Source organism: Salarias fasciatus, chromosome 8, assembly GCF_902148845.1.
Source record: "Salarias fasciatus chromosome 8, fSalaFa1.1, whole genome shotgun sequence".
NCBI classification, from domain to species: Eukaryota; Metazoa; Chordata; class Actinopteri; order Blenniiformes; family Blenniidae; genus Salarias; species Salarias fasciatus.
In genome coordinates this window covers 8,069,906-8,093,903 of record NC_043752.1, presented here as the reverse complement: position 1 = coordinate 8,093,903, position 23,998 = coordinate 8,069,906, and the positions used below count along the sequence as shown (strand labels likewise).

General features: G+C 42.9%; 1 protein-coding gene across 1 annotated transcript; it reads left to right on the top strand.

The window, feature by feature from the left end:
- Positions 1-812: 812 nt before the first annotated feature.
- LOC115393086 (arf-GAP with dual PH domain-containing protein 1) lies at positions 813-23,766 on the top strand. Its single transcript, XM_030097908.1, has 11 exons — positions 813-1,027; positions 11,677-11,804; positions 15,390-15,481; positions 17,421-17,503; positions 19,607-19,719; positions 19,819-19,965; positions 21,370-21,453; positions 22,048-22,110; positions 22,439-22,510; positions 22,591-22,819; positions 22,899-23,766. The coding sequence occupies exons 1-11, from the start codon at positions 937-939 to the stop codon at positions 22,925-22,927; spliced, it is 1,131 nt and encodes a 376-aa protein (XP_029953768.1). The 5' UTR covers positions 813-936; the 3' UTR covers positions 22,928-23,766.
- Positions 23,767-23,998: the final 232 nt, after the last annotated feature.

The following is a 23,998-nucleotide window of genomic DNA, read 5'->3' as shown; positions in this document are numbered from 1 at the left end:
CCAACATATACTCAACATTATGTAAGGTCACTGCTGCTTTTATCTGTAAAAAAGATTCAGTGTTATTGTACAAATGTTTGTTCTTCTGTATTTAAGTAGTTTCATTTACAAGGTGCAAATTTGCTGTATTTAAAACTGGATACATACATATATATATATATATATATATATATATATATATATATATATATATATATATATATATATATATATATATATATATATATATATATATAGATAGATAGATAGATATTTTATTGATTCCTGTTCAGATATTCACAGTTCCAGCATCATCAACACGTTACACAATTTAAAAATAAAAAAAAGATTAGACAGAACTGCAGTGATAATATAATTCAATATAAACATAAATTATAATAATATATAAAATATCAATATAATATGAGATAATATAATTATTTTGGCTACATAAAGACGTTTAAAAAAAAAGAAAGATGTGCAGTTACACACATTCGGCCGCTAGATGTCACTGTTTTCCAAAAAAAAGGATGCACGGCGAGGAGACAGTGGAGAAGGAAGAGGGGAGGAGGCGCTGGTGGAGGAGGAGGAGGAGGAGGAGGAGGAGGAGGTAACGTGTAGGGTTGATTATTATGCAGTCGGCAAGCAAGACTTGGTAATAGAGCTATCAGAGAGAGAGAGAGAAAGAGAAAGAGCGAGAGAGAGAGAGAGAGAGAGAGAGAGAGAGAGAGAGAGAGAGAGAGAGAGAGAGAGAGAGAGAGAGAGAGAGAGAGAGAGGGCGCTCTCCTCCGGTCTTTTCCTCTCAGTGCAGCTCCAATCCGGAGGTGACAGGTGATCGTCTTGTTTCCTCTCTCCCCGTCTCCTCCGTCCATCGCACCCCGGCGGCGGCGGCGGCGGATGTTCCCGGGCAGGAGTCCTGCTGCCTTGTCGCGGTGAGGCTGGACGGATAAACTCAGCATGGCTCTGGAACCGGAGGGGAGCAAGCTGCTCCTGCAGGACGTGCTGGCGAGACCGGGCAACGAAACGTGCGCGGACTGCGGCAATCCAGGTAAGGGTAGACCCCCCCACCTCCACCACCCCTACAGATGCAGTGGCACCCGTGCACGGTCGATTAACCTAACAAGTGCGACTGGGTTGCACGTGATGACAAAGAGCCTGGTTACCTGTCCGCACTCAGGTTTCCTGCAGGTAGGCCCAACACGCTGGACTCTGGACTCTGAAGCCATCAAGACATAAAACACTGCTGTTTTCTGTTTGTGTGCTGTGGTGTCTGAATGTTTTCTTCACCAGGGGTGAGAAACACAATCCAGTTTCGTTTTGAGGAGGCTGGACTAGCAGAATAGTGTGATAATAACCTTTACATTTGAATTTTAAAGTTTTTCTTGGTTGTGGCACGGAGTGTATGCGATTAAAATGAATAAAACTTTGCATAGGCAGATAATTGCAACAAAAAATTACTTCAGTCTCAATTTGAAGCTGTTTTAATTATACCCTCTGGCACAAAATACTGTCTCTTATAGCCGTTGCATTTTGCACGATTTTACAAACTCACCCTGACAACCGATATCTCAGTTGAGGTTTCAGTACTGCTGTGTCCACTGCTCATTAGAAGAAAAAAACAAGTATTTAACAGAATGGAATGGAGCCTCTTGGGGGCTGGTTTTGGCCAATGGGCCTTATGTTGGACACCAACTTGTGCACCTTGGATTAACCTCATTTCACCTATTCCACTCAGTGTCTTCCTTGCTATTTCCCTCCCTCCATCCTTCCCCCCTCCCCTCCCTCTGTTCTGCCACCCCTCCTCTCTCCTCGCTGAAATGGCAGCGGACCAGTCGGTGGCCGCTGAGGCTCCAGCCCGGGCCGGGCCGGGCGCCCAGCGCTTGGAGCCGAGCCCGCCCAGGATGCCTGTTCCTTGGCCTCGGTTACGGCCCCTCTCTGAGGACTGGCTGCAGCAGAGCCAGCGGATCTCTTGCTAAACTAGATAGCTTTGCCGTGGCGGCTCTAAAGTATCTGAAATTTTTATAGTGTCTTTTGCTTTTCCGTAACACTAACTGACATAACAGGGCTCAGCCTATAGACAGTCCTGAAAGGCTTTTGGGTAAAACTGGGTTCCAGCCGTAATGGCTTATTTATTTGGCCTGTACTTGATTCCAGACACATTATTAATGATTACTTGAATTTATTGCACAGATTGTAGCCAGATGATGAATCCTCAAGCCTTTTGTGATCCTCCATTTATTGGCAGCTTCAGCTGTTTCTTTTTAGTGCTCGTATTTGAAATCTTCCAGAAACAAACGCTGAACGTCAGATTGAACTGAACCGCAGCGTGTCACCTTGAGTGGAAGTGTGAACTGCTTTGACATCCTGCAGCCCCTGTGGGGCAAATGAGGTGAAACGTTTTCCTACAGGTGGATGTAGAGATTTGAAAGAACTCAGACTTGACTTTGAAATTGGTTCCGTGTTTTATGGGAAAAAAAGCCGACTTTGTCCAGAATATAAGGATATCTTAATCACTTTGGTGACTTCTTAGCCGCGACCCAGCTCCGGATAAGCGGTAGAAAATGGATGGATGGATGGATGGACTTCTTATTAGTACCATTATCTGGACAATGGTAGATCTTTTAATTATTACCTGAAAAACCAATCAGCTTTAATTACACCTGAATTTTCAATTAAAAAAACCTTACTTGTCATTGTAAACAAATGAAAAACGAAGGTTTGCACACCGAGCTGGTTTCTGTGTTAAATAATTTGTAAAGTTGGATTTTTTTTTTTTTTTTTTTTTTTTACCACCATTTACCTGTCAAACACAATTTTCATCCAGGAACGCTTCTAATACCTGTTAGTGTAATTATAGCCTCCAGCTATTGTTGAGCTACAACACTGATACAACCTTATTTGACTCTTGAGGTGTTTTTTTTCTTTTTTTTTCTATATTTTCCCTGCAGAATTCATCAGCCTTGGGCAAAAACTGGTCTGCGAACGTGAGCAGCTTGAGGCTGTTTGTCAGTCTGGAAGGGAAGGGATCCATGTGTTCAACAGGTGCTGAGGTTCTTAGCGGACGGGACCGCGAACAGTACCGCGTCACGCTAGAACAAGATACCGTCGCTTAAAACTCCCCGCTTTCAAACGTGCATGCTGAATCACTGGTTTCTTGACATTTCAGAGGATGGATGAAAGCCTTTAAATCAGCCTGTGCTACCAGGAACCAGGGATCCCCAGACTCACAATTCACAACCCATAATTGTCATGGCATGAATTATTGATGTCGGTTCGGCGTCTCGCTCCAGAGACGGGTACAGGATCTTATGTTTGTGGCCTTTTCAATAATGATAAACGCAAATGAATAAAATCGGTATTTCACAGCAGAGAAAAGAGCCAGAAATCCTCCCAGCAGTGCGAGGAAAACACACAAACATGCACCCAACTGCGCCGCGCCGGATTCTTGACTTGTTTTGATGAGCTCGAAACAGTGGCTGCAAATAAGCAACAAATGATACCAAAATTAAGATTACTTTTTTATAGCTTCAGTATCCTAAAAAGAACAGTAAAATGTGTTACTCCTCTGCAGATATCACACCTTGAAATGGACAAAACGAGAATCTTGTGTTCTTGATTGGGTGCCAGTGATAGAAAAAGCACATTTGGATTTAAAAAAAAAAAAAAAAACAGTTGGAAGCTATTTTATCTCAAAAAATAGTCATTTCCTTTGCTATCAAAGTGATTCAAATGTATTGATTGAATTGAAGTCTGACTGCATGAGTCATTTGTTAACGCCGAGCCAAACATGTAGCGGTCGAGCGTCGAGACAGGAAGAAGCGTGGGGGGAGTGATTTAAACATCTCCAGACTGAAAAGGTCGTCTCCATGAGTGGGTGGAGGTTACGCTGTGTATCATTGCTTCTGCCCAGAGGTCACGTGATGACTCAATATGATATCATGCTAAACGCATAAATAACATGATTACTTGTGTGTTTTTCCCAGACTGCACCTCAGTGACTTGCAGCCTGTTGCATGTAGACGTAGAAATGGCTCCATCATTGAGCTGAATTCCCTGTTAACATGTTCGTGTTTCTAATTACTCGGTGAGTTACAGGAAGAAAGTAAAGACATTTCGATAAACGGAGCCATTTCCATGACTGTGCTTGAATGAATTCATAATCCTGATTTTATCTGACAGCTTCTGTGTAAATGCCAGTTAATGACCGGCTGACATTTAAAATACTGGATAACAGGAATGAAATTCTGGCTTTTTATGGACCCGTGAGGGCATTTCAGACACGTTTGAGTGAGAAAATGATTTTTTTAGTTTGCCTGAAAGAACAAAGGAAAGATGCACAAATGCCAGAAACACTCTTGTACTTGTCGGCGGTGAAGATCCGTCTGTCCGTCCAGCGTTATCAAGGTTCAGGTTGTGTCACCTGGACTGTTAGCTTTCATTGTGACAGTCACATACACGTCATTGATTACCCTTTGTCCCAAGGGTTGATGGCTTTAGATTACTGGAAGAACACCCATACGAAAGTTCCGGACTGGGTTCAAACCTGTCTTCCACCTGACAGTGATCGACAATAACAGTGGAAAGATAAAACTGAAGATGACCATGAAATGTTAACCCAATAAAAACCAACAGTCTTTGTCCTCCCATCTATCCATTACCCGGGGACACAGCCTGCTGGAATTGGCTCATAAACGCACAAAGCGGCACCAAACCTTGTGCGTTTCATCTGCTTCGTCATCCTGACTCTGCCCTTCCTTACCTTTGCCTTTATTTTTTTTCTCCCCGTTCCTATCTCCTCTCTGCCGCCGCGCTCTGATGAGGTCTGAGCCGGGAGCTTATAGGACGGGGTTTCTCCGTACCTCAGCAGCGTCGTAGCGCTGCCCTTTGCTAAGGACACACAAATGAGTTCTTCCCTGGAGAGATGCCTCAGCAGCCCTCTGAGGTGCGAGGAAGCTGTTTTGTGGAACAGCAAGAGCAGCAGGAACTCTGGAGATTGGTCAAAGACGGCTTGCTCTTGGATGTTCGGATTGCGTTTGAAGTTTTACTCATAAATCATAAGAGAAAACAAAATTTGCGTTCTGTCTTGTTGACTTGGATTCTTGATTAGAAATTGCTAGAAGCAACTTGAACCCCTTTTACCACCAGAACTGTCTTCATTTTTCATGGCGTAGATTCAACAAACGTTCGATTTACGTTCCACTGCCTCAGCTTTGACAAACAAATAAATATACTAGAAAGGTCCTTATGGAACTTTTTAAAATGCATTTTCTATTTGCCTCTCCCCCTTTGGCCTTGACATTTCTCATGAAAAAGGAGAACAGCCCTCTCCTCTCTCCTTTATTTAAATCTTTCTCACCCACTACTTGACAAGAAAACTAGGCCCATTTCCTGATCGCTGGTATTCATTCCCATCAAAATCAGAGCGAAACAGAAGCAGGATGCCGTTTGTTAAAAGCAGACAGGGCAACATATAGGGGTGTCCCGATCCGATATTGATATCGGATATCGGTCCGATATCAGCCAAAAAACGAGTATCGTATTTTATCAGATTGCCTCTACAATCTCCGATATAAGCGCTCCGTTAAGCAGTCCATTTTCCGCTCCAGCACTTCTCACAGTAAAAAATAACTGAAGTGGACTTGAATTGTTTGCACTTTAAAAGTATAATTTGTTTTTATTGGAATTATTTAGGTTATTTTTAAACGTATTTTAATTTATTTATTTTTCTATTTTATTCAACTGTATAACACTGCAGGTATTATGTTTAAGGTTAAAATTTTGTAACCAATTGGTTAATAATAAATGGATCATTTTTTCTCACACTTACTGTTGCTGGCTATTGTTCTTTGTGTAACATCACTTGATCAAACCTTTTCCAACATTCCACACCACAAAATAAGTAATGAAAGTATGTATGATTCGCACTGATATCGCATCGGGCCAATATTGGTATCGGCCAAAACTCAAGGTTGTAACATCGGTATCGTATCGGAAGTGAAAAAGTTGTATCGGGACATCCCTAGCAACAGAGACAGGTAAACCACATGAAGCAAAACTTTCCAACCTGTTCATGACTGATAAATGCACGAAATCAGCATTTTTATCACAGTTGTACATGGTTCATATATTTCATCTATGCGTAAGAAAAAAGTCAAAATACTCCAATATTTAATGCTACATTTCTTAAGTGTATCGATCCCTTCAAACACAAAAAACTGCGATAAAAGGATTTTTGATTGATAGTAAGATTTATCTCCAGTTGTATTCTCTAAATTTTGCTTATGAGTTTGACTTCTTTCCTGTTTCACTGACTTTGGATAGATTAAAATTTGCCACAACAGGAAACTATGAAGCAATTGGTAATCTGGAACCAAGTTCTAAAAATCAGTGGAAGGAAAAGAATTGATGGCGTCTTCCATTGTTTAATCAATGGTGCGTCTCTTCAGTGTTCCCTAAATCCAAAATAAGATGGCTTTGATAAAGAGTGTTTTTGCTACCTTTACTAATCTGTCCACTTTACTCACAATTATTTTTGCTTAAGTGTAAATAATCATGCTGTGGACTTGCTCAGATTTCTTGGATTCTTAACTTTGCAGCAACAGCACTGCTTCGTCCATCTACTTTCTAGTCAACTTTATGCCAGGAGGCACTCAAACCGATGTCCACTAACTATTAAGGAAAGCAACAAAACTTCCCATGACAGTAATTTCAGGGTGCTTAGTGTAGTACGTTTAATCAAATGTGCACATAAACACCAATAAATCAGTTTACTACTAAAAATATGCTCTTAAATTGGAGACTTTTTCACTCACGAGGAACATTTTTTTCTTTAGACTTGAAGAATATCTTACCTGACAACCTGCCAGTGCGCCATCTGTTTCAGCTTCCTTGTACATGCATGTGAAATTTCAGCTTTTCAGTGCTGCACATCAGGCAGCGCTGCAGGAGTAAGTCATCACTCCAGCGTGATCAGGGACTGGGGCAATTTAGAGTCAGTCCTGAAATGAGCGGAGGGCGGTTAACACCGCGGCAGTGCTAAGCTTTCCCGCTGCGTAAAGTCCTCAAAAAATGAGATTTGAATAAGCTGAAATCCAAAGCCAGGGAAATGGCTTTTACAACAGACAGGTCAGGGAGTTCAACCGTCATTTGCATAAGTAAGAGCTTCCACCTTGGTCATGGACGGTAAGCCGTACCTAGAGGGGGGGATAATATGCAAATGTGGTCATTTCGCTAATGTGTTCTTGACAGGAGGACCTGCTGACTACAGCTTGACCCGGCCCAGGTACCAACAACAAAAAGGAAACCTTTAAAAAAAAGAAGAAAGTCACATAAATGTCAAAAACAGTAGGACAACCGAAGAGGCAGACTTTAAGTTACCTCCTTAATTGAGGTTTCAGTGCTGTGAATGAAAATCCACCTCGATATTTTGGGCATTCTGACCCGTCTTTGCTGCAAGTAGTAGCACCATTGTTGATAAATACCAACTTTAGCTTGGAAATTAAGATCAAGGAAGTTGACCCAGTCTTCCAAGATTACAGTTGTGATTTTAGAAGAATGAGAACAAAATCAGTTCGATCGACTTCAGTCAGAGACGGAGACCTTAATGTCCAGGTACTGACTTGTATCTGTGCTTGTAGAGTCTTCCTCAGAAATCACAAGTGTTCTTGGACTTGAAAGTGAGCTTTTAACTGGAACTTGGTTGTTTAAATCTGGACAGAGAACCACTGTATGTCCGGGAGCAAGGGCTTCGATAGAGAACTGCTCAGTTTGCGTCAGGAAGGGCATCCAGTGTAAAACCTGTGCCAGATAAAACACGCTACTCCGGAAGGGAGCAGCCAAAATAATATTTCTTAGAACTCTTCTCTTGGGAATTCGGAACAGAAGTAGTCGATCAGTCCAGGAGCATAAAAAGTGCAAATGTAGGAAGATTAAATCAAGAAACTAGACCAATCATCCATCCTGAAACCGCTTCGTCCAGTTCAGGGTTGCAGGGCACTGCAACCAATCTAATGATGAAGAGAGGCAGAAAACATCCTTAACAGGCGACGAAACTGATGAATGTCTATTCAAGCTGTGTTGAAACAGGCATGCTGGTCGAATTCGAGCCTCTCAGCAGCTGCATCAGGACACATTAATGACCAGAGCTCGTTTATGGATCTGTTGTCATGGCAGCAAGAAGCAAAACACAAGTCGCAGTGTTTGAGGAGGAATCCTTAACGTCTTACTATGTTTATTGTTAACAATGCACTCTGTGAGGACAGTGTGAAGGACTGCTTCGTTAGAGCCCAAGTTGCACTCGGTGTTTGTGAAGATCCTGAAAGCTTTGTGCTTGAGGGTTTTCACCAAGATGTGAGGGGGGCACAACCTACGCTGGTCCGTCTGTCAACTGCCAGCATGACCCGGTAGCCGAGTGTCGGCGTCCAGACGTACAAACGAACTCGTCCAGAAACAGGTTGAATCAGACGCTCAGAATCACCCAGGGAAAGAGAGAGACTGCAGGACGACTTTGAAAACAGTCTCAAACGGTGTGTGTTCTGTAAAGGGAAAATGAGGAGGAAGGCAGCAGAGTCACGGTGCATCAGGAGTTTTACACCTCCAGTTCTCCACCAATGTGCTTCTGCTGTTCACAGAAACACTGTCGAGAAACATCTTCCAGCTAATGTGGAGCGGAGAAAGAAGGCCCTGTGTGTGTGGGGGTGCGTGTGTGTGTGTGTATGGGTGCATGGGTGCGTGTGTGTATGTGTGTTATTCAGCCATGCAGCCACAGTAATCTCTATGAGTGCTGCCTTGCTTCTCTGTTAAGGCCTGACTCAGACAGGGATGACCTCACCGCCTCGATGGCTGGTGTGTGTGTGTGTATGTATGTGTGTGTGTATGTATGTGTGTGTGTGTGTGTGTTTTATCATCCAGGAGACATAGCAGACCTAAAGAGGGACAGTCCGATTCCTTCTCATTAGAGACTCCGGTGTTTTCCGAACAGTCACAGTCCAGAATGATGAAAGGATGATTTGACATTTATGAAGGAGTTGCCGACTCGCCGTGGGTCAAAAACGGATAAATTGCGAGGAGATTAGCTTCGATGCTGGGAAGAGTCTCTGGGGAGCTTGTGAGCTCACCTCATCTCTCCTCCTCCTCCATTCCTCCTGTTCCTAAACCTTTCCTCTCCTCCGTCGATGCTTTCTGCATCCTCATGAGGAAACAGAAATGCAGGAATGCTGTTTTTTTTTTCTCCCTCCCTCCCTTCCTTCTCTTTCTCTCTCTCTCTCTCGACTCCCATATGATTCCTTCGTGCTGCTGTGTGCTCACATGGCTGTGGTGCACCATGCGGAGAAATGGCAGCTGCATGGAGAGCAGAGTGAATTATGAGTGTCTCACACTGAGGGTTCTCTCGGTTGTGGCCGTGAATAAGGTCCGCATGTTAGCATGTTTAGGCTAACTGGGTTGCTGCGATGCCAGGATGTTGATATGAAACTAGTATTTATCCCCTCCCCAAAAAAACCAGTCTGTTAAAATGGCTGTAAGAAAAATTTTTGAAAAGGAAGAAACACGACGTTAGCTTTTCTAAAGAAATACATATTTTAATGTATTTTTTTTTTGGTGTTGGTCTTAGTCTTCAATAAAACAATGATTTAGTAAGCTGTCAATTAAAAATCTGTATCACATCCTAAAATGTTGTGAAACAATGGTGGTAAATGGCTAAAAAATGCTAGGTGGCATGCTAAATGCTAAAATGGTGTAAAGAGTTACAGCAGCTACAATGGTCGAAATTGCTAAAATAGCTTAAACAGCTGAAACTGTGAAATATATGAACAAGTAATTAGTAAATAGTAATATTTAGAACTATAAAATGTCTGAAATTGCTAAAACAGCTAAAATTGCAAAAAAAATTGCTGAAAGGAATATCCACTTAAAAAATTCAAAATCAGAATGAATTGTCTACCATTGTAACCACTGTAGAAGTGAAGCTTTTGGATGTGCAACAAAATCTGTACGTGCAGCTATATGAACTGAGTTACCCTCATTTTAAATGACTAACATGTTTTGACAAATTTTATTCATTAATTAAAGTTGAATAGCAATTCAGAAAAATAGCTTTTTCCCCAGTTCACTTCCACCTTGGGTTGCATTTTCTGAAAGAAACTGCAAAAATACAGTGAAGCTTTCCGTTTCAGCTTGAAACGGGGACTAAATCTTTTGGGTCAGTCTTCCACCGGCCGTCACGGCAATGGGCTGACAATATCATTCTGGCTCAAGACGAAAGTCATTTGGTTAATATCAGCAGGGATCCACCAACCATTGTGGAGGTACTGGCGGCCATTTCTCCAACTAAAAATACCAAAGTGAAAGTTGAAGCCTGGACGCAGCAGTGCTGATGATCGCCAGGTGGCTAACTGATCAATCGCCAGGATCAGCGATTAGTTCCTCTTTATTCGGGATATTTGCAGCATTGGTCCATGACTCGATCGTCCCGAAGCTCCACATTCGGTCTGCATCTCGACTGATACGCCTCGAATCAAATACAATGACTCAGATGTACCTTTGCTGACCACCCACGGATGCTGCTGCTGCTGCAGAGAGAAAGCTCCTCTTCTCTCTGACTGCTGATGAGCTGTGTGTGCGTGCGTGTGTCCGATAACCCGATAACTACCTTGCCTGAGTTCTAAACACATCTCAGGTGGTCTGTTTCCTGTCAGTACGCCAAATAGAATTCTTCACCGCCTCAAAAAATGAATCCAATCCTGCTGCAGTGTTCTGTTTTCCTGAGCAGGAACGCCATGAAACAGGATCCTGTAATATTTGCTTAAATATTATAAAAGCTTTTTTTTTTTTTAATTAAGATTGATCATTTCAGGTAAGCGACCTGCACAAAAACCGCAAAACATGAATTCTGCACAACCTGGTGATTTTCTCCGATCACCGCAACCTCACAACATTATTGTAGAAATCTCAGCAGCCCAACTTTAGAACTGCTTTATTATCAGAGTGTCTTATTTAGGAACCAAATGAAGACACAGAAAGAATTTCCTTTTTAACCTTTGTGAATTTTCTTTCAGAATAAAGCACCATAGACCACTTTTGTCTACGTCAAATACAGTTTTCAAATTGAAAAAAAACAAAAGCCCGAGCTCTAATTTTGCAATTAACCTTGATTTGAAAAAAATTGTCTTTTGACAGACCTACCTTAATTTTTTTAGGTTAATATGAATAAATAAAAATAAAATATTTAGGCCATCATATCTTATTATCACATTATTGACTAGTTATTGGAATGTTGCCATCATGTTTCAAAAATCCTTTGAAAATTAAAAAAAATATATAAGTGCAGATAATAATGTAATGATGCACAAACACAAAAGCTATTTTAGAATTTCTGACATACATTATATTTGCATAATTCTGCACACTGATTTTTTTTTTTTTTTTTTTACAGTTTTGAGGGTTTTATTACACCATTGGAAAGTTACTATTTTTGTGGCTTTATTACATTTAAAATTTGTCCAAATTTTCTCTATTATTATGAATATCATTGACCAGTGTTGTGTTGAAGGCAGTCACACACCCAAACAGCTTCATGCTTCAGTGGTGAAAGCTTGAAATTTCGAGCTGCTTCTCTTTTTCTTGCAGCAGCATGTTGATCACACAATGTTCTCTCCTCTCCTCATTCCCCTCCGGATTCATTCCACCCCCCCCCTGCAGAGCCGGACTGGGCGTCTCTGACTCTGGGCGTGTTCGTGTGCCAGGCCTGCTCGCTCCTGCACCGCAGCATCCCGCACATCAGCCGGGTCAAGGCGGTCCACGAGACGTGGGACGGCGGCGAGGTGGAGGTAGGAGGAGAGGCGGCCCGCTCCCGGTTCCTGCTCCGCTCGGGCTCCTCGCAGACAGACAGGCAGACGCTGAGGGCTGCGGGAACACGCCGTTCCCGCTACGCCTCCACAGCCTCGGATGGGAAAAGGGGGTCGTGAAGATGTGGAGTGGGGGGGGGGGGGGGGGGGGGGGGGGGGGGGGCGGCAGCACAGCGTGTACATCTGCAGCAATTTTCAAATGCACTTTCTTCCAATAGAGTCAAAGAGTTAAAAATAAAATCCACTGTTATCATAAATTCAGGTATTGGTAATTGAAATAAAGCTTCACAATTCGAGAACTCGAATTTCACCTCAGAGCATTTGGCCTGGTTTGGACAATGTGTCACAATGTCGAAAATGACGATGAGGGAAATCCTGCACTTTAAAAAATTATCTTTCATTTGATTGTTAGCTTCGAATGTCTAAAACGTAAAAATTGGTGTAGAAATTGATCCAGCAGCTTCAACAGTCACCCAGATGTATTGTACTGCACCCATAGGTGGTGCTGTAACATTTCAGAAACATTTACTTTTTGGTTTTTTTGCATTTTTACAAAAAATTACATCCTAATGTTTATTTAGTATGTTTATTTATTTATTTATTTTTTGACACTTTAATGATCTTTTTCGTAACTATGCCACTTTAAATTAGACAGCATTGTAGTTTTAAGTCTCACGTGTGAATTTTAACCTCTTATCTGAGAATATATGAACAAAGTCTGTCTGATTTGGGGCCTGAGTTCACTGTTTCTTCCAAACCTACTCTGTAATCAAGCCAGTCGACTTTCTTTCCCCTCAGACGTTAAATTACAACTCCACTATTCTGTTTGCATGCTGTTTTGGATTAGGCCCAGAATACTGGAAGGAAGTGAAACTGCGCTAATTGTGTGCGGCTATCCGTATGTGCTGGGTAATTATTCATGTTTGATATGTGACCAGACTGAATGTGCGACACAACACAGACAAGAAATACCAACTACGAAGGCCGTGGTTACAGCTGAATCCAAAACACCGCTATTGTTTCCATGGAAACGGCCCAGTCAGGGGACGTCTGCTGAACAATATGACAAATGAAGGAAGATGTCACTGCAAAAACCCGACGGAGTCTTACATGCTGACACATAGTGTAAGTGCAGAACTCTCAGGTTATCGATATTTAAAATTTCACCTCAGGGATCCATAAAGTTTATGAGTGAAATAACACTTTTCTCTTGGCTGTTTGAGAAAACAACATAAAAAAAAAACAAAACAAAAAAAACAGCTGAGGTGTTATGAGCTTTGCAGTTATTTCGCCTTTGGAAACACTTTGGCAAGAAATATGTGTACGGTGCAAAAATCCCAAACACAGAAAAGCAGATTTTGAGTTTTAAAGGCTGTCGGCGTGGATGGATTGAAGAGTCTCATTTAATGTTTGGTTTACGGAGCATGATATAATAAAGAATTGGTACTTTGTGGAGATGATAAACGACTAAACAAAACACTTTGTGACTGAATGAACCAATGAGGAAGGTCGTGCTGATTCTGAGTCACAGAGAAAAACAGGACTTTGGAGATGAGGGAGGGCAATAAATGAGATGTAATGAATATTTGCCGTAAGAGGAGAGAAAGATTTGGGCGTTTGATCCAGGATGGAAGAGAAACCCAACACAGCTCTGCATATTAAAAGACACACAACACCACAAAAGGAAGAACGAGTATCAGATGATCCGGATACGTTCAAGTAATATAAAAGGATTTCAGGATTATGTTGTTTGGTTTTTTTTTCATGTTAGTTTCTGTTCAGTGTTCAGTGTTGTTGAGCTGATGGAGATGATCATTGAGACCCGAGGAGCCGTTTTGGTCCCATCGCAATAAGACATCAGTGATCAGAGGAGACACAGGAGTATTGACTTTATTAGCTGCTTTTACTGTGTCGCATCGTCGTTTTCTTCTGTAATAGTGTCAATTCCTCAGTGGCTCTGCACGACAAATAATACACTGCCATTTCATGTTGTGTATAATATAAATGCCATAAATTTTAATGCGGTAATCTGTGCCCTGGTAAGTTTTCTGATCTATGGATCTTTTCTTTTCCGCTTTGTATTATTGATGCTTATGATATCCATCCTCGCAGCCGTCAAAAGATGCCTGAAAGCAATGTGAAGAAAACCAGCACATGAGGAACACACCTGTCTTTAATGCTATTAGAAATGCATTCAGCTTCTGTTTAGTTTATTTGTATTGTTGTCAAAACGTAAATGTCTAAGAATGGATACTAATCAACCCTAAACTACAAAAAGATGAACCATGAGGTTTCCGGTGTTTCCCGTTCGTTACCAAGACTCGCCATATGATATATGGAGACTCCAAACTTTCCACTTTTGCTTCAGCAAAGCGTCTCGCACTGTCAAAATATATTTATTTATCTAAAGAAGACGCTAAGTTTTCTTCTTTGGAATCAAGTGTGCAAAAAACACATGCTTTTGTAGATGTCATGATGTTATACGATTATTTTAAGGTGCAGGTTTTCCTTTTGAATCTAAAAGGAGGGAAACTTGAGTTCCATTGACACAGCTGTGGTCTTTGGAGTAAGTGAAACCTGCACTTTTTAAAAATGTTTTTTGGAAATCTAATACTCCATTTCTCTGGAAACGCAACTTTTCCGAAATGCACAGTGCGGCACATGTGTGCCATGGTCACTGTCAATAGTTTTTCTGAATATATATGTGTCGAATCACAACAATAATGAAGGAAGCTCTGGAAAGTGTTGATTTATCACACCATCATCTGCATACAGTGAGACATTTCTTTCACACAGCATTTACCGATTAGGCTGATGAAGATATGAAGATAGTTTAAAAGCGCTGGAGTATGTATATCCATGTGCTTGTGTCGGTGGTGGTAATACACAAAAACACAATAGCTTGATGTACAAACTGCTTTCATGTTTTTGGTGGTCGTTACCACAATGTTTTGATCTAAACCTGAACATTTTCTGAAACGAAAAGACATAAATCAACATCTGCTCCAGTGGATCCTTGACATGTAAAGAAGGCCTCAGTGTTCTTGTCACATTTTGGGAACAGAAGAGTCACTTGTAAAGTTTTTGCTGCCTTTTGACCTTTGAGAAAAAGCACCAAGTGCTGCTCGCGCTGCCAGAGGCCCTCGGAGGATGAGAGCAGACGTTCTGAAGGATTCAGCCAGACGGACCGGGCTCTGGGATTATCCCTGGGTGATACGATGAGGGATCGTGTGCAGACTTCAGACAGAGTGGTGGAGCCATCTCCACAATTAATCCAGCTGTTTTGAACAGATTTTGGCCGATTGAAGGCTTATTGAGTCGACATCTCACTGAGGCTTGTCTCTTTCTCCTTTGTGGTTTTATTCTTCTGAAGTTATCTCACCTTGAAATGTCACGGCCGTATCTTTAAATCTTTGACGATGTGTTTTTTGACACTTCTTCTTAATTGGACCAATCTTTCTTTTTTTCTTGTACATTGAGATCTTGTATCACCTCAGTATGGATTCTGTTTTGCTGATATAGAAGATAAATGCTCCTGAACGATGGTTGTGCTTCCCTTCCTTCCAGTTAATGGCTGCGATGGGAAACGGTGCAGCCAAGGCCAAATATGAGCAGAAGGTTCCTGCTTTCTACTACAGACCGACGCACAGCGACTGCAAGTAAGTGCTCCCCCTTTTTAGCTGGTTTTCAAAGCTGAAATACTTGAAGTGGTGCTTTGGACTTTGAATATAACACACTTTTATTTAGTTTTTTTTCTTTTCTTTTTTTTTTTTTCAAACTTTTGATATTTGTTTCCAAAAAAAAAAAAGTGTGACGCCGAATTAGCTCAGCGGTTCATATTTTTTCCCCAATATTGTTCCCGCTGAGCTTCATGCGATGGCACCACGTTGCTTAAATGTCAGTGTGCATGCGCGTGTGTGCATCTCAAACTACAATATAACCTTTATCGGGCGAAATGCCGAAAGTGACTGAGAGTTCACTCCTGTTTTCACCACTTTACGTCCTCAATGTTCCCTGTGTCAGTGATTCTCAGCTGTGCGCTTCATGCCTGGGCAAAAACATTTCAGATCGTCGTCGTGTCGTCTATTGTCTTCTACAGAAGACATTTGTTGAGTTTTGAGTGTCCGTTTACATCAGAGCCGCTGGAAAAGTAATCAACGGTTTTTCTGCACACGCTTGAGTAGATGGACAGATTCTCGGAACAAACGCAGTTGCATTTTGGCTGCTGGTTTCCATGAAAATAGTGTTTGCATTTCTCCAGCAACATGCACATCAGATAGACACACGTTTTAAATGCAGCAGAGGGGAAACGTGGTTTTCTGGGTATTTTATTCGTAGTGCTTTCTGCTGCCATTGAAGATGAAGATCAAGTTTGGCTCAATCTGACATGATAAAATGGTGACATACTTGACTTTTTTTTTTTTTTTTTTTGCCCACCCACCCATCTTTGTGTCTCCTGCCAACAGAATCGAATGAACACAGGCAGAAGCAGCGCCCTAAAGAGGGAGAGGAAGCTGAAATGAAAGCTGAACGTTTTTTTTTTTCCTGGCGCTCCCTGCTCCCCCGAGAGCCACACCGTCTTCGTGTTTAAGATCCCCGCATCAGTGGAGGGTGTCATTCAAAGAAACGCCCGAGACGTCTTTACCTCTTGATGCTGATAGAACAGTCGATTTATTTCATCTCGACTTGAAAGGGCAGCAAATTAAAGGGGGGGGGGGGCGGACGTTAAGAGGGACTGGAGGACGGGAACATTACGGAGCCTGAAGGGGAAGACTGAAGCGTGGAGCGCGAGAGATTGTTGGCATGGCGACGTGCAGGCTGTTGCTGTTTGTTTCTTCTCACATCGAAACGGGAGATGCAGCCGTAGTAGGAGGCAAGTTTCTGCCCGGCGCAGTTTTGAGAGATGGAGGAAGATGAGCAAATTCTCCTGTAGCTTCCCGCTCTGTGAGGCAATCGGCCCGTCAATCAATCCATCAACACTGATCATGAGCATTCTCATTTATAGAGCACTTTTCATTCTGGAAAATGCAGCACAAAGTGCTTTATAGAGGCTTAGCTAGTTTTTTTTTGTAGAGAGTCGCAGCAGCAACGATCCCACGTCCTCACCGTCCACACAGACGTCTTTGTACTCCCCATTGTTAATGTGTAAAGTGTATTGTTCACTGTGTGTGTCTGTGTGTGTGGTTTTATTCTGAAAAGCAGCCCACAGCCGCCAGCTCGGGGCCTGGCATGTTAACTACATTGTTTTCAGCTGTTTCCATGGAAACCTGAAGGGAAAACTAAACAGAACATGTCGTTTGAAACATCTTCACACAAACAGCACTTTATTTTGGTTTTTATTTCAATTTTTTGATTGGATTATCAGTGTCCAAGTGAACAAATGGTGTGATTCATACCACATACCCAGTATCTGAAGCATTTCTCTCTTGTCTTGTGAATGTGTGCAGTTGTTACACACTAACAGCAAAAACTGGTATTAAAAGCACCACTGTGTGATCAGTCAGGGATGATAAAACCCAGTTTTGTGTGCTAGCGTGGGCCGCTGATCACTGCGCGATCCACATGAAAGCTCACTGTGTGCTTTCCTCGTGTCTGCAGGATGCTGAGAGAGCAGTGGATCAGAGCCAAGTACGAACGGAACGAGTTCGAGTTCATCGAGAAGCAGGAGCCTTACTCCGCAGGTAACGGCATGCAGACGAGAGCCCGATTTTCATTTTTTCAATTAATTTATTTTTTTTATTTTGATGATTGAAAATGATTTTTAATTCCCTTGTGTGGTGCAATTAAGTGGAAATCAGACAAGAGACGAACCTGGACTCTCGCCAAGGTGGTAAATAAGTAATTCATTTCAAAACTTGCAAGGATTATAGATACACTGCTGATTTTTTAATAACTAAGTCCTTCAAGTAAATACATATTTTCATATTTTCATATGACAGTCAATCATATCATCCTGTCATGTGCTTTTTTTTTGTTTGGACTGATGGGGTTTCTGAACATGTGATCTTTGTCGGCCAGACTGGTGCCAAGTTTAACTTAAAACCCTCTTTTTAAATTAGAATACCATTTCACACACTACTCATCTCTTTATAGGCAGAAATGAATAACGTGCAGCCACATTTTACAGTGCTTGTTATTTTGTGTGTTTGCGTGCGTGCGTGCGTGCGTGTGTGTGTGTGTGTGTCTGGAGCCCATGATTTGGACGTGTTGGCCTCGCGCATGTGTGTATCCGCTCGTATACATTTCACATCTTGTTGGAGATGGAGCTCTCCCATTGGCTCATAATGACCTCACCCGTTTATTGTTACCGCGCAGCAACGTGCACACACACACGCAAAGTCACTCATTCACTCACGTGCACAGAAACACACGCACACTTAAAACCAGCTTAATCACATGAGTCATTCTGTCATCCCTGTTTGTGTATTCAGTGTGTGTGTGTGTATGTGTGTGTGTGTGTGTGTTGCTGGGTGGTTGAGATTGACTGCCTGCAGTAACCTGGCCTCCTCAGCGCGCAGCATTGATCGGGTATGCAAACGGATAGGAGGAAGAAAAAGAGTGTCAGGCACAGAGAGACGAGGGTGGGGACACGAGTCGGGGAGGGGGGTATTGATCCATGAGGTAATGCCAGCCGAGGTGAACGTTTTCACGTCGGGAAGTCACGCACGCAGACAGAGCACACACGTACGCAAATCTCAAGATGATCTTTATTGCGATATGGTGTAAAAACTGTCTAAATGAGGTTCCTTCTGTAGACAAACGCTGATATATTAATGAGATTCTCACATCCTCCTTTTGTTTACAGTTACGACAAGCCAGCAGCCGTTAAAAATATGAAGCTGGTGTCAAATTACAACAGCTCAATGCTCTCTTTGGCCCTCCTGATGTATTCACATTGAGATAAAGTAGGTTTTTAAGTCAGTCAATCAAAAATAGAGCTCCAGAATCTGAAGGAAAAAAATACATTATAGGTTCCTTTAAGGTTAAAAATCAACACGTTATTATTAAAGCTATTTTTTTGCTGCAGATTGCAAACAAAAATCTTTCGAAATACAGGTGTTTTTGGCTTTTTGGACTGGAATAAATGTGAAAATTCAGTCCCGGGTGTCAAACAAAGCTCAAATACCCATTAACCCCACCTCGGATACATTTTACCCTTCAAGCCAATAATGTGCCACATTAGCCCCTTTTAGTTGTATTTTCAGGGATAGTGGTCCATTCAGCAATTAGCACGCGCAAATAAAAGCCCCCGGCAACGAGGCAGCGGGGCAGAATGTAAATGAGTTGGGTTCTATGGAGCGCTGCCTGATTATGCGCGAACATCCTCCCCTCCATTCAGACCACCGAAAAACACCCCGATTAGACCGAAAACACTTCACAGCGAGGCAGAAATACAAGAGAGGAGAGAGGAAAGGGAGGCAGAGTGGGCCGAGCGATTTATAGAAAAGCGTCTTAAAAGAAGAAGAAGAAGAAGACATTAGGGTCTATAAATAGAGCGGCGTGTCATTAACATGGGAAAAGGATGGTGCATGTGGCGAAGGAGTGAAAACGCTGACTCACTTCCTGTTAAATTCTGTGTTTCTCTCACTCTCACTGGCCACTGTCTCTTTCATCTCAGCTCCTGAATTCTTTATATTCCAGCTTCACTGAGGCGAAAATATATCGTTTCACCACAAAGTTTAGAAAATGATGTCTGTTTTTATGGAAAAAGCAGAAACACTGAAAACGGTGATGTTGTTGGATTTTGGAATGAGATCTCAGTACATCTCTGAATCTTTGTTCAGGGTACAGAGAGGGCTTCCTCTGGAAACGAGGGAGGGACAACGGTCAGTTCCTGAGCCGGAAGTTCGTCCTGTCGGAGCGGGAGGGGGCGCTCAAGTACTTCAACAAGCAGGACGTGAGGACAACACTTTTTTTTTTTTTTTCTTTTTTTTTTAAACCATCACACACCCCGGGAACAAGTGCAAATCTCTCCTTCCTGTCTCCTCTCGTCAAGGCCCGGGATCCGAAGGCGGTGATGAAAATCGAAACCCTCAACGCCACCTTCCAGCCCGCCAAGATCGGGAACCCGTGCGGCCTGCAGATCACCTACCTGAAAGACAACAGCACAAGGAACATCTTCGTCTACCACAGCGATGCCAAGGTGAACCGTCACGCTGTTTTTAATGGGATCATTCTCCAGGTGCGAGTGTGAGAGTTGGATTTTTGCATTTGGATTCATTGTCTCTTGAAGTCTGCAGGCTCTGTAAAGCCCACATCTGCGGGGGAGATGCAGTTGTGAGGATCTGAGTAAATGCCCCAAATCTGCAAAATTGCAGCTCTTGTGGGGCTTTATTGCTCTGCAGTGGTCATTATCCATCAAAGTGGTCCCAGGGTCAAGGGCAGGCGCTGCTCACTGACGCACCAGCTCGCTAATTACAGGGTTTGAAGGATGTGCTGCTAACGCCTCGGTGTCAGATGCCACAGCACGACTTCAGAGGTCTGCTGGAGTCTGTGCCTCGATAGGTCAGGGCTTTTTTTGGCTACGAAAAAGAGGAAGCGCAAAGTATTAAGCAGGTTGTGAGTAATCAGTGTGAATTCATGAAGTCCCCAGCAGCCTGTGGGGTGATCAATTACTGAACTCTGTGGAAAAATTGTCTTTTTTAATGCCTCTCGATAAGAATATAATCAACCGCTTCTTTCTTCTAGCATTTCTTTTAGGGATGTAGGGGAGGTCATGAATTTTGTGGTTTAGATAATTGAGTCAGTGCTATTAAAAGAATGCTGGCTAAGTTTTTTTTTTTTTTTTAAAGGTACAGTTTTATGCAGATGATCCAGTGCATTTAACTGCAGTTATGCTTGCGTGAAGCATCTTTTATGTGCACCACCTCACTAATTACAGGACGTCTTATATCGCCAGATATCACCTCCAGAGGTCCAGTGTGGTCTGCTCGTTGCCCCAACCCAACAGTAACCTGCCCTTTCAGCTTTTTTCCACAAACAAATGTGTTGGACTGATCAACTTTTGCATGTGAAAATCATCTCAGTTCAGGAAACATCATTTGGCTCTTTGTGTATTTTTAATCCTCACCATCTGAATGTCCTCGTACTGTCTCCCACTGAAGGTTTCGTCACTGCTGTGGTTGACAGAAGCTGCTTCATTTATCGTAAATCTGACCAAAATAGCAATGCAGTGAGGCTTAATCAAAAAAAGAGAAGCTTAAGAAGGAAGAAAGCCGGTATTAATAGCCTGATTGAGTGCAGTGGGGCTGCCCTCTCTGCTGGCGGAGCTGTGTTACTGCAGCCCGTGACAGTGAAGGGTTCACCGGGTTCTCTCAGTGTCGCCTTCGCTCTGGTTTTGTGGTGGAAGTTATCGACAGCGCTGCAGCATCCACTCAGCAGACGCTCCAGGCTTCAGCTTACAGTGGAGAAAATGTACCATCAATGCAATCAGAGGAGGGGAAACACTCCTAAAGCGCTCCGTATCCACTCAAAACCCTCCGAGTGCATCTGTAAATATGCGAATTCCTGCAGAATTTGTATGTGTGTGTGTTTTTTCTGATTACAGGAGATGGTCGACTGGTTCAATGCGATCAGAGCGGCCAGGTTTCACTACCTGCAGGTCGCCTTCCCCGGAGCGAGCGATGAAGAGGTGAGCGTGATGAGAGGAGTCATGATGAACAGCTTTTGTTTTTAGAATTCAATTCATTTTTTGGCAATGTTTTTCTTAAATAATTATAACTGTCAGCTGATTAAGATTTTAAAATACATTTATCGCACAATTTTTGTGGATGAATCGCAATTAAGTCCACTTGGTTTAATGTTGAATTTGCAGAATGAATGCAGAGTCCATGGAAACTATTGCAGTTTTACTGTGAAGCCATGAACCTGCCAATAATGTAATAAATGAGTTCAATCATTTTTACAGCCATTATTGTATCTTCAGTGAATATATGGCTATGATTCCAACCGCTATGCTCATTTTAGAAAAGTAACATGTACAAAACCTGCAAAAAAAAAAAAAAAGCATTACAGATGTATTATTATCACAATATTGGCTGCAGTTGTTACTTTTTGAAAGAATTTTTTTAATGTTACTTCAGTGATATAATAACTTGCAATATCAGCAAAATATTATTACATGATGGAATTTATTACTTTGAAAAACGTCAAACTCATCATCTCATTGGTTAAATCACTGAGATAATTATTAATTTTGATATCATTGTCTTTCTTTTGGCTGCAGCTCGTGCCCAAACTGACCCGCAACTTCATGAAGGAGGGCTTCATGGAGAAAACCGGGCCGAAGGTCTGTGCTCCGCCGCATATTAACACCTTTCTGCAGTGCAATCAGGATTAATGGTATCCATTAAGCGGCAGTCGCACAGGGCCAAAATCTCACCAAACCGTCCTCAGATTACACGGTACAGCGCTTCCCAGAAATTCATTATCTCCATGGCAACACAATGGAGGCTGCAATTTGTGTCATTAGATTGTGAAAAGTTTCTCTACAGAGTGTTTTTACATTAAGGAGACGAGACCGAGTCAAGAACAAGGCCTTGAAATGATGCTCTTGTGTAAAACAGCACTGCTCCTCTCTTGCGGTGGATATGAAACTCTTGCTTTTCTCTCCTCAGCACACCGAGGGCTTCAAGAAGCGGTGGTTCACCATGGACGACAGGCGGCTCATGTATTTCAAAGACCCTCTGGTGAGACGAGGATGGTTTCTCGTTCCTCGGCGTCTGTGTTTTCGGTTCGTGGGACTCCCGCGTGTCTCTCGTCCTCCCAGGACGCCTACGCCCGCGGCGAGGTGTTCATCGGCAGCAAGGAGAACAGCTACACCGTGCTGTCCGGCCTGCCGCCGACCACTCAGGGCCACCACTGGAACCACGGCATCACCATCGTCACGCCCGACCGGAAGTTCCTGTTCGCCTGCGAGACCGAGGCCGAGCAGCGCGATTGGATAGCCGCGTTCCAGAGGGTCATCAACCGGCCAATGAGGCCGCAGGAATACGCAGGTCGCTGAAACAGGACGTTTGAAGGAATGATGAACGCGGTCGTGACGTTGATCCTGTTGCTCTGCCTGTTTCCCTGCAGTGGAGGCCCATTTCAAACACAAGCCTTGACGCCTGCTTCGGGACGGACGCCCAGCTGGACCGGGCCGGTCTCAGTCGGACCGGAGCCGTCAGATCCTTGGCCGGATGGCGGGATGCGCCAGGATGAGTGAAGACGAACAACGGAAGGACCTCGGTGTCGCTTATGTGTAGAAATAAACTCTTCAGAGGGACTCCGGGCTCCGTTGGCGGGCCGACCCGAGGCCAAAGGCTTGATGATGTCATCACTACTGCGCCTACCAACCTTGTTGCTGTACATTTTCCCGCCACTTCTTAAACCCCGCCCCCCTTTTTGTCTCGTGAATGGTCCCTCCTGCCTGTAATCTAATGTAATTATGTAATCTAGAGTCATCCCACTGGTTGCTTAACGGAAACAATGTTAATTTATTGAATGTACAGTTTTGATGACAGTGGCTTACGTGTGTATGTGTGTGTATGCGTGCGTGTGTGTGTGTGTTTCATTGCTGTGAGTTTGAGACCCCCCCCCCAACCCCGCCCTCCACCTTTCCCCCTCCTCCCGGTACAATCCGATCTCTCCACCAAGTGCTGTTAACAACAAATATGCATACAAAACACACGTGCAACAACTCTCAGTGAACACCGTCGCTGTTAACCGGAGGTGGCCAACCGGAGGAGGATAAAAAAAAAAAAAAAAAAAAAAAAAAAAAAACAACAACCTCAAACTGACAGCTGTTCTCTTTATTTATTTGTACTGTTGAACATACATCGTTCGGTCATTGATGGAGGATTGTAACGTTGGAGAGACCCCGTCGTCGTGTTTGACCCTCAAACCAACAGTGAATGTTTGTTTCATGATGGAAATCCTGACATCAATACAGACGAAGCTGGAAGCAAAGCAGCAGTTTGTGTGGATTATGTCAACACACCGGAATCAACGCTGAATTCTTGCAGACATGTGCAACCGTATTTTTTAGGTTTTTATAATCGCACGCCACTGTGACGCTGCAGTTGTTAAATTTTTGTCCAGCAGAGGGAGCACTTTCATAACTAACAGTGGGGAAACCTTTCGATTGGGGGGTCAAACTCAGTTCAGGGGCCTCAGACAGCCCAATTTCATCTTGA